The 15422-nt window shown below is 33.9% G+C and overlaps 1 protein-coding gene across 1 annotated transcript in view; it reads left to right on the top strand.

Annotated features, from left to right (window-relative positions):
- The window catches only part of psip1a (PC4 and SFRS1 interacting protein 1a), a 50848-nt gene that overhangs the window by 33402 nt on the left and 2024 nt on the right, over nt 1-15422 (top strand). The window contains exons 9-12 of the mRNA XM_056453332.1: nt 9650-9699; nt 9820-9878; nt 10056-10157; nt 10239-10437. Coding sequence (XP_056309307.1) covers nt 9650-9699; nt 9820-9878; nt 10056-10157; nt 10239-10437 — 410 coding nt within the window. The remainder of the gene's footprint in view (nt 1-9649; nt 9700-9819; nt 9879-10055; nt 10158-10238; nt 10438-15422) is intronic.

Here is a 15422-nt window from a genome sequence, read left to right as displayed (position 1 = left end):
GACCTCCCCTAAATCAAACGTCACATAACCCGCCCACTTCAGCAGGCATCAGGGCAGATAGAGCACACCATCGCGAACCATTAAAATGAAGATAATCGAATCAAACAAATGACAAGTTACTGTACAGCAGTACATTATATGTCTATACGCACAGGCCTGTGTGTTCTCGTTCATCGTTTTCATTTACTCATCGACCGACTGTTGGCATCGTGGTCTCGCCTCTACGGAGGGACCAGCGCAGTGAGCGCACCCATCCATAATATAAAATCCATAGAAATTCTCTGGTAATAACTCGGTATGAAATGTATTTTAGAAACATCCTCATTAGATAGACGCTGTCAACATTCATGCTCCGAAGAGACCTGAAACATAAATTTTTCCCTAGGCTCTATGACACTTAATAGGTGATTCCCCTTTATTTAAGGATGTTGCATATTATACCTTAAGTGAAGAAAATTAAGTATTTTAGCACTAAGAGCAAGTAATAAAATATAGCCTTATTTTGTTGCGCTCAGCAGCTTTGTCACTTATAAAGCTATTCAGGTATTCAAAATTGTATCTTTAAATTTTACCATGTCATATAAAAACAATAACATTTGTTTGAGGACACAGAACACATTTTGTATTTGCAGTTTTCCCCGATGCGTTTATAAAGAGGTGCTGCGCAGGACTGGATGACAGAAAAAAAGGTAGCCTAGTTCTGCTTTCACTCACCCAAAAATGCTGTTTGCACCGATTTGATTAATATCATCGTATCCAAATACTTTATAAATAATATTTCAAACTTCCTCCGGTGTTTATTGTTTTTAGAAAATATCTCAAATCCTTTTTCAGGTAAAATGAAAGTTATATATGGCTTTAAAACGGTTTGATTTATGTATTGTATATACCTACATTGTTATAGCTAGCTTTTGTTTGTTTTATATTGGTTTATTTATTTAATGCGATTTTATTTATCCGATATTGTAATTCTTTAAGTATTTCAATATAGCTTAGGCTATTTCATCAAGATATGACACTTGTTTAAAGTCTCTGTCTTGCTGTTGTATTCATAATGTGTATTATCTCCAAATTAATCAAGAGAGCTGTAAAGGGAGCGCTCTTTTGATCGCTCTCACACACACAGACAGGCATCTAAACGCGCACAAACACACCTTTCAAACTTGACAAAAACTCTCGAAAACTTTTTACCTTAACTTTTATGTTATAAAAGGCAACCTTTCTTCTGAACTAAATATTTGCCTGCTATCGAGCTTTTTTATACAAACATGTTGTTAAAATGTATACAAATAATATTAACTAATCATGTTCCAAAAGAAAAACAACAATATAATAAACCCAGTGAAGTTTATTCTTAGCCGCCATTTTCAGGCGTTTCTTGAACTCTTGGTCCTTTTTTTCAAAAGCAAAACTTTCAAAGGCCTTTGTTTTTACACTTAAGCCAGACTGCAGCTTTCCCCACCCCCATTCCACTTTCGAATGCCAATGTTCCCTGCCAAACCGCTTTTGACTTCGAGTTTTTTTAAATGTTCTTTAAGCAGAGCCAAGAGGTCAGAGGATATGGGTGAAGCAGGGCGACTAACATTGTAAATACAAATTAATTAACATATTAAGATGTCGCTAACATTTGACACCAGGTGAAAAATAACTGTATATAAAATATTTATTATTCTTATTATCCTTATTAAATACCCTTCAGTCACTTGTGACTTTATATCTCATTTATATATTTTATATACTTATTTAAATTTTTAAACAAAAAATATTTCCTTTCTATTAAAAATAACATGTTGTTAAAATGTATACAAACAATATTAACTAATTATGTTCCAAAAAGTTTGTATAAAATAAAAATAAATGTACCAGAGTGGGACTCCTTTTCAGCCCTGGAGTTTCAAGCCTTAGACCGGCCCACCACAGTTCACGACTGACTATATTAAAATAACGTCATTTTCAATTCAGTTTCTAATGACATTATCACGTCTTTTTCAAGGAAGCAGCTGTTTTAGAACTTCATATGTTTTTCATAAATATGAGAACATTAAAGGGTAGCTAAGTCTCTAACATTTTTTAAAACATTACAATGCAAACTTCTTTATAGATATCCAGTCCTTTGTAACGGTGGTCACACAAAACATAAAAATAAAATATGTACGAACATGGGTTGGCGGCATCATAACGCAACGTGCTGAATACTGGACCACAATGGTACTGTTATATGAGTGCGTTTGGAATAAAAAAGAAGTATGCACTGTCATATGAAAGACTTTTAACCACAGTATTTCTTTCTATTGATGGCTTAATTAATAAAAAAAAAAGCACAAGAAAGAAACGCTTTTAAAACAGAAACTTTTTTTTAATCAACGTGCTTTAAGTTTTGTGCCACCCTGCGCTTAAAAGTATAGTCTATTTAGAAACGAATATTTTGTTTATAATCATCATCGTTATTAATAATAATAATAAATATTTAAATAGATTAAATTATCTAGCTAGTTTTCTTATTAGGCCTAAACTTTTTGCAGAAATGTATTATTCTGCACAACACACACACACACACACCAAATGCACACACAGAGCGATGTAAACGCATTAAAATGATCTGCTGTAATACTTTTTAAATATAGCTCATACTACATTTTCTCTCTCTCTCTCTCTCTCTCTCTCTCTCTCTCTCTCTCTCTCTTCTTTCTCTCTCTCTCTCTGATAAGCTGTCTTACATTCAGGATATAGATCCGTTTAAATTATTTGCAAACCAATGTCGCCTACCCATTGCTGACATATCATACTGTATATCATCAATGGCTTAATATACGTGTTTTAGTTTAAACACCATTAAACCACAGTAAGTATTTTTACTTATGTATTGCAGTTTTTTAGTTTTATTTCATTAGTTACATCTAATATTTACATTTTCAACTATTGGACAGATGTTTGTATCCAAAGTATTTTACAATATGAACAATAATGAAAGCAACAGAACAAAACATGTAATACTGTTATAATTTTATTAGTCAAATACACTGAGTGCACCGAGAATAACAACAAAAAAACATTAAATAAAATGAATACACCCAATATTAAAGATATGTTGAACACAAATACAGAATTTATGATAAAAGCTGAAAACCTATATCCATTGACTTCCATTGTATTTGTTGGTTTTCCTACTATGGAGTCAGTGGTTACAGATTTTCAGCCTTTTTCATATCTTTATTAGTGTAGAGAGAAAAAATAACCTCATAAAGGTTTAGAACCACTTGATGGCATATGAATAGTAAGTCACTTTGAATTTGTGGGTGAAATATCTATTCAGCTCAAACTACTGATTGATCTAATGTTTAACTTTGAGCAAAAGCACTCGTCTCAGTTCTTTAAATGGTTATTCAGTTCAAGTAATAACTGCTTATCTTGTGTTTTGATGTACCAGTTTTGTTATTGTAAAGAACAATAAATGAGTTAAGAACAAATTTTAAGTCATCCTCCATTTATTTACATTTATACAAATGATATTTTTTATTCAGGGCACGGAGGGAAAATTAATTTCTGGAGAAATGCATAATATTGTTTACATAAGACAGGATGAAACATCAGCAAAACACACTCATACACACAGTGAAAGAAACAAAGCTGCAAAAATGGGAAGGAATTTGCAAAGAATGTATCAATTAAGCACATGATGCATTTATACACATGGGCTTTTAACTCTTATTGACAACTACAGCTCTTCTACACTACAGTTGGACATTGGTTTGTTGAGCACAACAGACAGTTACAATACTATGCTGTAATGTGACATCTTCACCTTCTCAATGGAGTATCATGTTGATGGGTCAGTGCTTGTTATTAAGACTTTGTGTTTTTACTGTTTGGTAATTGAGCATCATTCTTGTCACAAATCCATCAGACATCCTGTATTCTTCAAGTTCACACACCAGCTGTCAGTTCTCCTCCAACAGGCGGTTTACTTCCATACAGAATTGACACTCTCTCGCCATCTTCAACCTCACGTGTCTCCTTCTCTGCATGTTGTTCGTCCACATCTTCAGCTGACTGCAGTGTTGGTTTTATTTCCTCCTTTTAGTTTGTCTTGCAGAGTGTGCAGTGTCTGTCTGTGTAGTATCTGTGTGGCCCAGATGTTGAGATGGTGCTCAGTCTGGGTCAGTTTCCATCATCTCATATGCAGGTTGGCTGGCAATGACAAAGTTAGAAATGTATATACAGCAAAAAATTACACATAGAAAGAATAAGTAAAAATAAATGTACTATAATGCTACATGCTTATGGAAATATGACAGTTTGAGCAAACGTGAATGAAATTTAGAACTTTTAAAACATTAACTCCCAGAAATAACATTACTGATAATTTACTCATCCCTTTGTCATCCAATATATTAATTTTTTTAGACTGCAGTTATATGAAGCTACAGGTTTAAAATATTTCATGTAATGTTTTCAACAAACACCTTTATTTTTTTTAGAAAAAGGACAGTCAAAAATGTACTTTTTGACAGGGGTGAGTAAATCAGCAAATGTAAGTTGTAACTAAGATTTCAAAAGTATTTTACAACATTTTAACAATCAATTACTTCACAATCTTAAATCCATATGCTCCAAGTTGATTTGTTAAGATTTAAATGCAGTTCTACCCACAAAACTAAAGTGTTACACTGAATTAAAATAAGTATTTAAAGCTAAAGCAATGGCAATTGTAAAGTTACTTAAATATTCTTACGTACTTACCTTTGTGAAAATGTCGAGAGCATAAACGGAGATATGCCAGCCAAAGATGTATTTTGCGTCTCAATGCTGCAGGCCAGGGCACCTGATGCACCCCTACAGTCTGTCAATATCCTTTCTTCTGAGTGGGAAATTTAATATATCTGTCGTCGTGATAATTTGTTTACCTTTTCGATCGCGTGATTTGCTATTAACTTACAGCCCTTAACACAACAAGAACGTAACACTGTATTTACTCTGCGAAAGAAGCTAAACCCATACAACAGCTCACGTTAACTCGGATACAACACAAATGGCGGCTATGTCCCATAATGCAATTCGGTGTTTACGAGGGTGACGTCACCTGACAAAGACCGATAGTGTCTTCTATGGAACATGCCTCTATAAAGATGCCTCTCTCTCCTTTTTCTTTTCGCGTTTGCTAAATCTTCTTGTCCACTCATTTTGATCTATATAAGGCACCTTTATTAGGGCATGTGCCGTTTAATAAATGTTCTTTAAGCATAGCCATGAGGTCAGAGAATATGGGTGAAACAGGGCGATTAACATTGTAAATACAGATTAATTATATTAAGATGTCGCTAACATTTAACACCAGGTGGAAAATAACTGTTTATAGAATATTTATTATTCTCATTATCCTTTTAAATACCCATGAGTCACTTGTGACTTTATATCTCATTTTATATATTGTATATACTTAATTTTAATTTTTAAACAAAAATATTTCCTTTCTATTAAAACAAAATGTATGTCCAATCTGATATGTAGTGGGGAAAAAGAAAAAACATGTTTGCCAGATGCTGGATTCGAACCGAGTTCATGATCAACGGCCCTAAAAAATGTCACACGCTCTACGACGTACGCTACTCACTCTGCTGTCAGTAGTGCACTTTGCTTTTCTTGTCTCTGTTAATCAAACAGTGATGGCGAGAAGTACTCGACTAGCTTATTCCAAAGAGGTGCGCTGTCTGCACTTAGCCTAAATAGACACTCCAAAATCTGCATTTTAACAGTTAAACTATGTAGTATAAGACAACACTCACACAGCTGCCTAAAGAATGCCATTTTCACACCGTTTACAGGTAGGTCACGTGCTCAGCATACCGTATCAGTTCAGTATGCTCACCATGTTACATAACTGCCCCCTGCTGGCCATGTAGCCATGTATTTCTTGTGTTAGACCATGTTGCGGCTTCATGCGCTTTACTGCGGAGGTGTGCGATTTCTTTTTAAAACACTCGTGCATTCTCAGTAGCCATATCTGTATATATATATATATATATATATATATATATATATATATATATATATATATGCGTGTGTGCGTGCGTGCGTGCGTGCGTGCGTGCGTGCGTGCGTGCGTGTGTGTACAAAAACAATATTTTTTCTTACATGTTAATATTTCAGTTTTTTCATATGTAAAGATATTTTTCATATGTAAGATATATGTACATCCTGTGTGTATTGAGGAATATTTAAGCGTTTGGACCCACAAAGGTGCATAACTAACGTGCTCTGCACTGGACTTTAGACCAGCTTTTAGTTGGTCAATGGCGTGGTCTATTTCAATTCCTCAAATGCACTAACAATGCGCCTTAACACACCTCCTTTTCAGACCAGCACACCCATGAGTCCACAAAGTAGTGCAAATGGATTTGCCATTTTAACCACATGGCACAAAACATGAAAATTAGAGTTGTGCTGGTCTGGAAATAGAAAAAAAAACACACCATACATGTCTTGCACCTTATTGCACCGGTTGTATGATAGGGCCCTTAAACTGGAACTTCACCCTGCTCGGCACCAGCCTCCCCTGACCCACAGGTAGCCTGTACTCAGCACTGTATACATGCTCTATAAGAGTAGCTGATTTTAAAATTTAATTTATGATAACTTAAAAACTCTTCATAGAGATGGGAGGCACGCTCTACACTTTTGCACAACATGTACATTCTGAATTAAATTAATATATTTTAAAAGCAACTTTCTTGTAAATTATATTTATAAATGAAATATAGACAGGTTGTTTGACGAGGTGTTTTCTTTTTATATTTCTGATGTATTTAGGATAGAGCTAATTTTGACGAATTAGCTACAACTTTTGACTCTCCCTTATTTTCTGCTGCTATGCACACATATTTCAAACGCATATGTAAAAAAATTAAGACTGAAATTGTCACATAAAATACACTAAAACTTAGCTGTTAATATTTTAATCTGTTTTAAAAAAACATAATAGTAATTTGAAGAAGAGAATTGAACATTGAAACTTTGCACACATTCTGAAGACAACTAAAACTTATTTTACATCTTGCAAAAGGGATAAAATAGGAGCCCTTCAAAAAGTTCTAAAGACCAACTCTTGGCATATTACCTACAAAATGTGTGCGAAAATAGAGCACTTTACAAATGTAATGTAAGTGTACTTGTATACAATTGAACTATTTTAGTGCACTTATTGTGTAGTAGTAATTAGTGTATTATTGTAGTTGTACTTAAGTAGCACATTGGGAAAATGAAATTTAAATTATTATTACAGTACTAATATATTCTTTTTAAGTTTAATTTCATTCATCTTTATGATAATTATGTGAATGTGTACTACTAACAAGTGTAAACTATTTTATAGTATTCAAATTATACAACATTTTTAAAGTAGTAAACATTTATATATACTAAAAATCTATTTAAATATAAGTAGTATTTAGTATACTTTTACAGTTGTACTTAATTACTAAAGTAAAAGTATACTTTTAATTAGTATATTTATAGTGTATATTTTGTTAACTTTATTTAGTATAAAACAAGGTTGTCCTTAAATGTATTTCAGTATATTTTTTGTATGTCTGTATGTAGTATGTCTGAATTCATAGTATTCAAAAAACAGGATGCGAGAAGTACCCAGATGACCTACTACTTCTGACGACACTACATCTCATGACATGGGTAGGTCTTGTGGTCATAACAAATGCCAGATGTAGTACGTCAGAGTTCCATTCATACTATTCGCATTCATACTATAAAGTTCAAACTTTTCTAACAGTTGTGAAGTAAATTCATCATTTATATATTAATAAATGAGTATATAAAAGCACATACAGGGGTTGGACAATGAAACTTAAACGTTTTCCAGTTAATGTTAGAGGTTTTATGGCTAAACTTGACCAGCCTGGTGGGCAGTGCTTATTGATTGCACATTCCACCAGTAAGTGGTGTATGGAGATTTAATTAGCAGAGTAATAGCACAGTTCTACTTTCAATATTGCAATGCACACAACATTATAGGTGACATATCAGCGTTCAAATAAGGACAAATTGTTGGTGGGCGTATGGTGCATCTGTGACCACAATAGTAAGTCTATGTGATGTATCAAGAGCCATGCTATCAAGGGTAATTTCAGCATACCACCAAGACGTGAAGCACATCCAACAGGAGTAACTGTGTACTGTCTGAAAGGGATGTCCGGGTGCTAACACCGATTGTATCCAAAAAACATAAAACCACATCTGCCCAACTCACTGCAGAATTAAATGTGCACCTCAACATTCCTGTTTCCAACAAAACTGTTCGTTGGGATCGTGCCACAGGATGTCTATTCACGTTTTCCCATTGACTTAACATCTAAATCACTCGCTCTTGACACTTTATCCGTGTCTGGTGTGAATGCACCATAATGCTGTGTTCACACCAGATGCAGCATGAGTGAATATAGACGTGTGAACATTTTTAGTTTACTTGCCTCATTCGTTTGTGAAATTCACTTCACAACAGACAAGCTGGGTATTTGTCTGCCCAGTCACTCTGGTTTCGTTGCTAAATGGCTAACATGGATTTTATTGAGAGAGTATAGCTGTGCTTTAGGAAGGCTGAAAAACAGCGTAGATTTGTTTAGTGCTGTGTCTGAGTGCACTAGATCCTTTCAGAGGAGTACCCAGCTCTGAGTTCATCAACTCCTACAGAAACTATACCTGGATGATGGAAGCTTTCATCTTCACGTGGCGTGAATGTGCGCTAAAATTAAAATTTTCCAACTCAAAACGTCAAACGTACAAAATGCTCAATTCGTCTATTTGCCTCTTTGCATTGACTTAACATGTAAATCACTTGCGCTTGACGCTTCATCCGCATCTGATGTGAACGCACCATAAGGTATTTCGGTAATGAGAGAAATCAATCAAAATAAAAAAAGCTGTTAATTTAAAAAAAAAAGAAAATTTTCAAATCTCAAGTAACTTTACATAAATTGATCCATTTAAAAAAAAAAAATAATAATAATAAAGTTTTTTCAATAGAGTTGATTTTGCAGACTGTTGCGGTAAATTAATGTAGACTAAAGCCCCAGATTTTGTTTCTAATATCTGAAAAAAGGTTTATTTAAACATTGAACATGTTTAAATTTTTAAAACTAGGTTTTCATGAAAATCAGCCATATGATAGCACTTGATGTGGATGTTTGTGGGTGTTTGTTATGAAACGGTTTTAATCATGATGATATGTCATGAATATGAATGAGATTTTATAGATGCTTATGAAAATCATGATGCCATTGAAGAATCTGTATCAGTTACAGTATAAACAAAAACTTTATCCAGCTATCACATATCTTGTGTTTAGCTACAGCCATTCTCCAATTTTTTTTTTGATCCACAGTAAAATCATGTGTAGCATGTAGTATTTAATGCTCCCTATTCTTGACTTCTGTTATTAAACAACAACATTTTGGGTACATTTTCTGTACATGTTTGTTGTTTTTTATGGTTGATTTTTCATTATAATATCACATTTTCAGAACATATATATTTATATTGTATTTGTTATTTTTTAGATATAATTCTTCCTATTCTTTTTTCTTTTAACATGAATTTAAAAATCAAAACTAAACATGAATAATGCTTTTTTTGTGTCCAGGTTAGGTAAAGATGGAAAGAGAGATGATAGAAAATGTGACAAAAGAAAGGGTAAGGCAATGAATAGCAAAATGCTATACAGTCCATAAATCACCTAATTATCTAATTATTGTTGTTGTGGTTGTTGTTATTGTATTTTTTTTCCCTCCTAACAAAAAGAAGTTTCTGCAGAGTCCACACTGCAGAAGTTGCACGGGGAGATTAAGACATCATTGAAGATTGGTAATCTAGTAAGTCAAGATTTTTTTTTCTTTCAATTGCTTTGACATTTTTAAACCTCATATCTGTAATTCAGTCAGGTGACTCCTGTAAAGAGCTATATAGTTTGCTGAAGTTATAAATGAATGTATTAATCATGCTGATTTATTTATGTTATGTGTGTAAATGTACACTCTTTTAATTTTTAGGATGTAAGGAAATGTGTACATGCATTGGATGAGTTAAGCTCACTACATATTACCACTCAACATCTTCAGAGACATTGTGAACTCATAGCAACTCTGAAAAAGGTATTGTTAAAGACATTTTGGCCAAGGTTTGAGGTTTGACCAGTAATATGTTTATCAGAGCTTTGTAAAATGTTTTTACAGGTCTGCAGGTTCAAATCCAGCCAGGATGTGATGGACAAAGCCATTATGCTTTATAATAAGTTTAAAAGCATGTTTTTAATGGGAGAAGGAGAATCAGTGCTAAGTCAGGTGCTCAATAAAAGTCTGACTGAACAGAAACTATTTGAAGAAGCCAAGAGGGGAGTTCTAAAAAACACAGAACAAACCAAAGAGCAGAAAGGTAAAGAATGGATTTCCACATGCTTCATTTTGTATTAAATCATTAAGTAGACATTTTACAGCTTTAATTTTCAATTTACATGTATATTAATCTTAGTGTAATATTAATCATAGTGTATTGCTGCATGATACAGGGAAATATGCAGTGTTGTTGAGGAGTGTTGTTATAACAATTCTTACTATATGATAACAATAATTCTTACTATATATATATATATATATATATATATATATATATATATATATATATATATATATATATATATATATATATATTAGTGCTGTTAATCGATTAAAAAAAACTAATTAATCACACTTTTTTTGCAATTAATCGCGATTAAACACATTTAAAAGGCTGAAACTTGTGATTTTGGCTATTCAAATGTAAAATTAATGTACACGCAAGACAATTGAAATTAAATTAAAAAATTATTTAAATTCAAAATTGAATTGTTTGTTAGAATTTCTGTTTACTTGGAACACAGATTTCTTCATGTAAACAACATATCCACAATAAACCATCAAGATCCTGGCTTGACAGCCAAATTTATTACAGAAATAAAGCACAGGCATGTTAGTGCCATTTGAATTTCAAAACAATCAATGCCAATAAAGAAAAAAATGATTTCCATGTTGGGTTCTGAGTGGACTGCAAAAAAATGCCAAAATACATGCATTGCAAATATGGAAATTGTAAAATTATAATAATAATTAAGTATTGAAAACAAACAATTGCAATCATTGAAAAGTTGTATTGCTAATAGTTGAGAACTTTAATTATAAAGTAGTAACAATTTTGCTTAGTCCTCCTTTACATTCAGCCAGTTGCTAAGACAGTCCAGTCTGTTTACATTATTGGGGGGCAATGTGGCTCTTTTCTTTTGAATGATGTCAGCTGAGAGTGAGAACAGTCTCTCACAAGTAGAATCACAGAATCAGCATATGCATTTTGGTGCCTAATTTTGTTGCCACTGGTGCTGCAACAAGAACGTAAGAAGCATCAAGCGCACATCAAAGGCACCCATAGGTACGCGTTGAGTCACACCAAAGACTAATTCTTACAAGGACTTTGATCACTTATTTTCACAAGGACTTATTTCACAAGGATTCTGACACAGCAACGTGAAGCAGGTGCTTTACAAAAGTTGCGTTTAAGAGGGAAGCTGTCTTTGACAGCTCACGACAACATCAGAGTTTCACTGAGTACATTAACATGGACGCCAATACTCTGATTTTAATATGATTAAGATAATACTCTTAATAAGAGTCTACCATGTAAACAGCGATTTTTGATTACCTTAAAGGACCACCGAGTCACGAAATGCGGAGGTTTTTCTTTCCGTTCGGCATGTGGTATCAAATTCCATTAAAACAAAAGTTGAAAGATTAAAAATGAAAATCAGATGAAACTCTGGAGGAAACGCTGGATAGCCTGGTAAGGCGACATTAATTGTTTTATACTGAAACTTTATTTCTAAAAGTGCTTCCTTAGTCTTATCCATATTTCTTTGCATGTTGAACACACGTCAGCCACAACAGGAAAAAAAAAACTGCAACTGCATTAATTGAGTTATTTTTTTAAAGCATTAAATATTTTTGTTACAATTTTTTTTTTTTTACCACAAATGACTGAAAAACTTGATGGATATTCTGATTCTTGTTGGCTCTTGTCATTTTCTCCTCTTGTCTCCTAGAATTAGTATTTATTTTGAGCTCTAGGTTTACCCAACAGCACCAAACGTACATACAGTAATTGTGTACGTTGTTTTTTTTATTTTAATTTTTTTTGCACAACCCCAAATCAGAAAAAGTTTGGACAGTATGGAAAACGCAAATAAAAAAGGAAGTAGTGATTTCCAAATTTTCTTTGACTTGTATTTCATTATATGAACACAAATAAACATATTTCATATTTTGTCTGGTCGACTTACCTGTCCTTACCTGTCATTCAGACCAGCAACACATTCCAAAAAAGTTTGGACAGGAGCAGTTTAGGGCTAGTAATCAGGTAAATTGGTTAAATGATGTAATTTGAAACCGGTGATGTCAACAGGTGATTGTAATTATGATTTGGTACAAAAGCAGCATCCCAGTAAGGTCTAGTCCTTTAGGAACAAAGATAGACTGAGGAGCGACAGTTTGCCAACAAATACAAATTATTGAAATGTTAAAAGCAATATACTTCAAAGAAAAATGGGGAGACATTTGGATATTTCACCTTTAACAGTGCATAACATAATTAAAAGATTCAAGGAATCCGGAAATATTTCAGTGCAAAAGCTGAACAACCGTGCTCTCCTATCCCACTGCATCAAGAATTGTCATTCATCTATAAGTGATAACACCACATGGGCTCAGGACTACTTTGGCAAACCTTTGTCAAGTACCACAATATATAGTTACATCCACAAATGCCAGTTAAAACTATACTGTGCCAAAAGGAAGCCCTTTGTTAGGAGTGTCCAGAAGCGCCATTGACTTCTGTGGGCTTGGAGGCATCTGGACCATCACATGGTGGAAATGTGTACTATGGTCAGATGAATCAGTATTTCAGGTATTTTCTGGGAGAAATAGACCCTATGTGCTCTGGACCAAAGAAGAAAAGAATCATCCAGACTGTTACCAGCAACATGTCCAAAAGCTAGGGTCTGTCATTGTATGGGATTGTCAGTGCCCTTGGCAAAGGTAACTTGCACTTTTGTGATGGCACCATTAATGCTGAAAAGTACATAGATTTTGGAGCACAATATGTTGCGTTTTTATCAGTGACGCCCATGCATATTTCAACAAGACAATGCTAAACCACATTTTGCACACAAGAACCAAAATTGGAATGTGTTTATTAAAAAAATAAAAATTCGAGGAACACATTAAATAATGTTTCTTGTAGTGTCAGCAATGAATTACAAGTCAAAGTTTTTTATTTTATTTTATTTGTTTTCCATACTGTCTCAACTTTTTTCTCATTTGGTGTTGTATTTATACACACATTTGAACTTCTCAAAAATACTTTCTGCCTAATTCACAACACAAGTTGTAAGCACACAAGCAAATTTTTAACCCTGTTTCTTCTGTTATTGAATTTGGAGTTTTTGGTCCTGTTTCAAATTAGTGTCCACATGCACAAGGTTTGTAATTTGCGTAATACACACCCAAACCATATTTCTTCAAAAGGCACTTGTCCAGATAAAATTATAAGACAACAAAATATTAATTAAGAAGATACATTACATGCCACTGAAACAAAAAAAATGAGCTTTAATGGAAATTTGGTTTTGATTTTGTATGTGCAACACAATTTCAGTTCTGAAAATGCGAGGTTCAACTCATTGCATTGTAGATGAATTTTACAGTCAGAGATTAAATTAAAAAGAAAGTTTACTGAAGATAGTTTGCAGTTTCATCAGCAGAAGCCACCTTCAATACTCGCAATGAATCCGTAGGCCCCTCTGCATACAATCTCAAACAATCAACAATTATAGTTTCACATAACGTCATTAACTGCATCATACATATAGGTGTTTTAACCTGATTGGTTAAAACACAGATAGACTTAGAACATTTCCATGTGTGTATGTACAATATTTCAAGCATATACTTCAAGCCACTTCAAAGCTGACCCCAGACCTGTGAATTGATCCAAAAATTAATAGAACACACACGCATACAAAGTACAATCTGTTTCTTAGGCTGAGTGTACTCTCAGCAGTCTTATCAAAACTGGTTAAAAATCAGTAGAATCATCATCCAAACTGGCAGCTTGCATACAAAGGAATTAACATTAAAAGATTTAACATAAAATGTCAAATAACTCAGAAATCATTTTGCATACAGAACAGCAATCACACACATATTAAAGTGGGATGACACTAAGGTCATCATAACCACACTTTATAAACAGTCTTGATGCTCCGTAGCTTTTTTGCACAGAGTTGACTTTTTCCAGCTGCAGGTGCACAGAGCGCTCCATCAAAATTTGTAAAGGTACAGCAGGTGAACACGAAATGTTCGTGGGGCACATGAACACCATGTAAAACCCTTGATGTCAATAGAAAATTGTTAAGAAAAGTGTGCTTGCTAAATCTAAATGTAAGTTCAGTAAGATTGTTATCCACATATGCACTACCGGGACTGTGCGGCTTTGTCAGTCTTAGATCACTAAAAATAATATTAAAGAGATGTGTGATATTGCTAAGGTGATGTCAGACACTAACATGCTCTTGTCCCCTGTCCACTTATTGTGGTGACAAGTTCTACATCAGACTCTCATCATCCGGGTTGAAATTTGAGTTTTCTTATCCTGTGAGAAGACCCTCTTCTTAATTATTCATGACAGCATGTAATGCTTTCAATATCGCCAAACACAATATAACTAATGTATTTTGAATGTTTTTGACTGTCGGAATTTTATTGCATTGATGCAAATATGGTATTTTCCTGTGAAATAATGTTTTTGAAGGTGAGGGTAAATATTTCTTGTGTGGTTAGTTATGTGTGTTGAGGTGAAGGTAAGATTGTCTTTAATCATCGAGCACAAACCTCGACTGGGACAGGTTTCCTCCGGGTGCTCTGGTTCCCCCCACAAGTCCAAAGACATGCTACAGGTAAATTGGGTATGCTAAAATTGATAGTAGTGTATGTGTGTGAATGAGTGTGTTTGGATGTTTCCCAGTGAAAAGTTGCAGCTGAAAGGGTATCCGCTGCTTAAAAAACATGCAAAAAGTTGGTGGTTTATTCTGCTGTGGCAACCCCAGATTAATAAAGGGACTAAGCTGAAAAGAAATTAAATAAAAAAAATGCATACAAACAATTTTACTCATTGAAAAATTGTATTGCTGAGAGTTGAAACAATTTTGCAAAGTCCTCTTTTTACATTCAGGCAATTGCTGAGAAAGCCTGTCTGTTGACATCATCAGGGGACAATGTAGCTCTTTTCTTTTGAATGATGTGACCTGAGAGTGAGAACAGTTTCTCACAAGGAGCGTT

The sequence above is a fragment of the Danio aesculapii genome, chromosome 1 (assembly GCF_903798145.1).
Source record: "Danio aesculapii chromosome 1, fDanAes4.1, whole genome shotgun sequence".
In the NCBI taxonomy this organism is placed as follows: Eukaryota; Metazoa; Chordata; class Actinopteri; order Cypriniformes; family Danionidae; genus Danio; species Danio aesculapii.
Note: the sequence above shows the minus strand (reverse complement) of the source record. Positions and strands in the feature narration are given on the sequence as shown.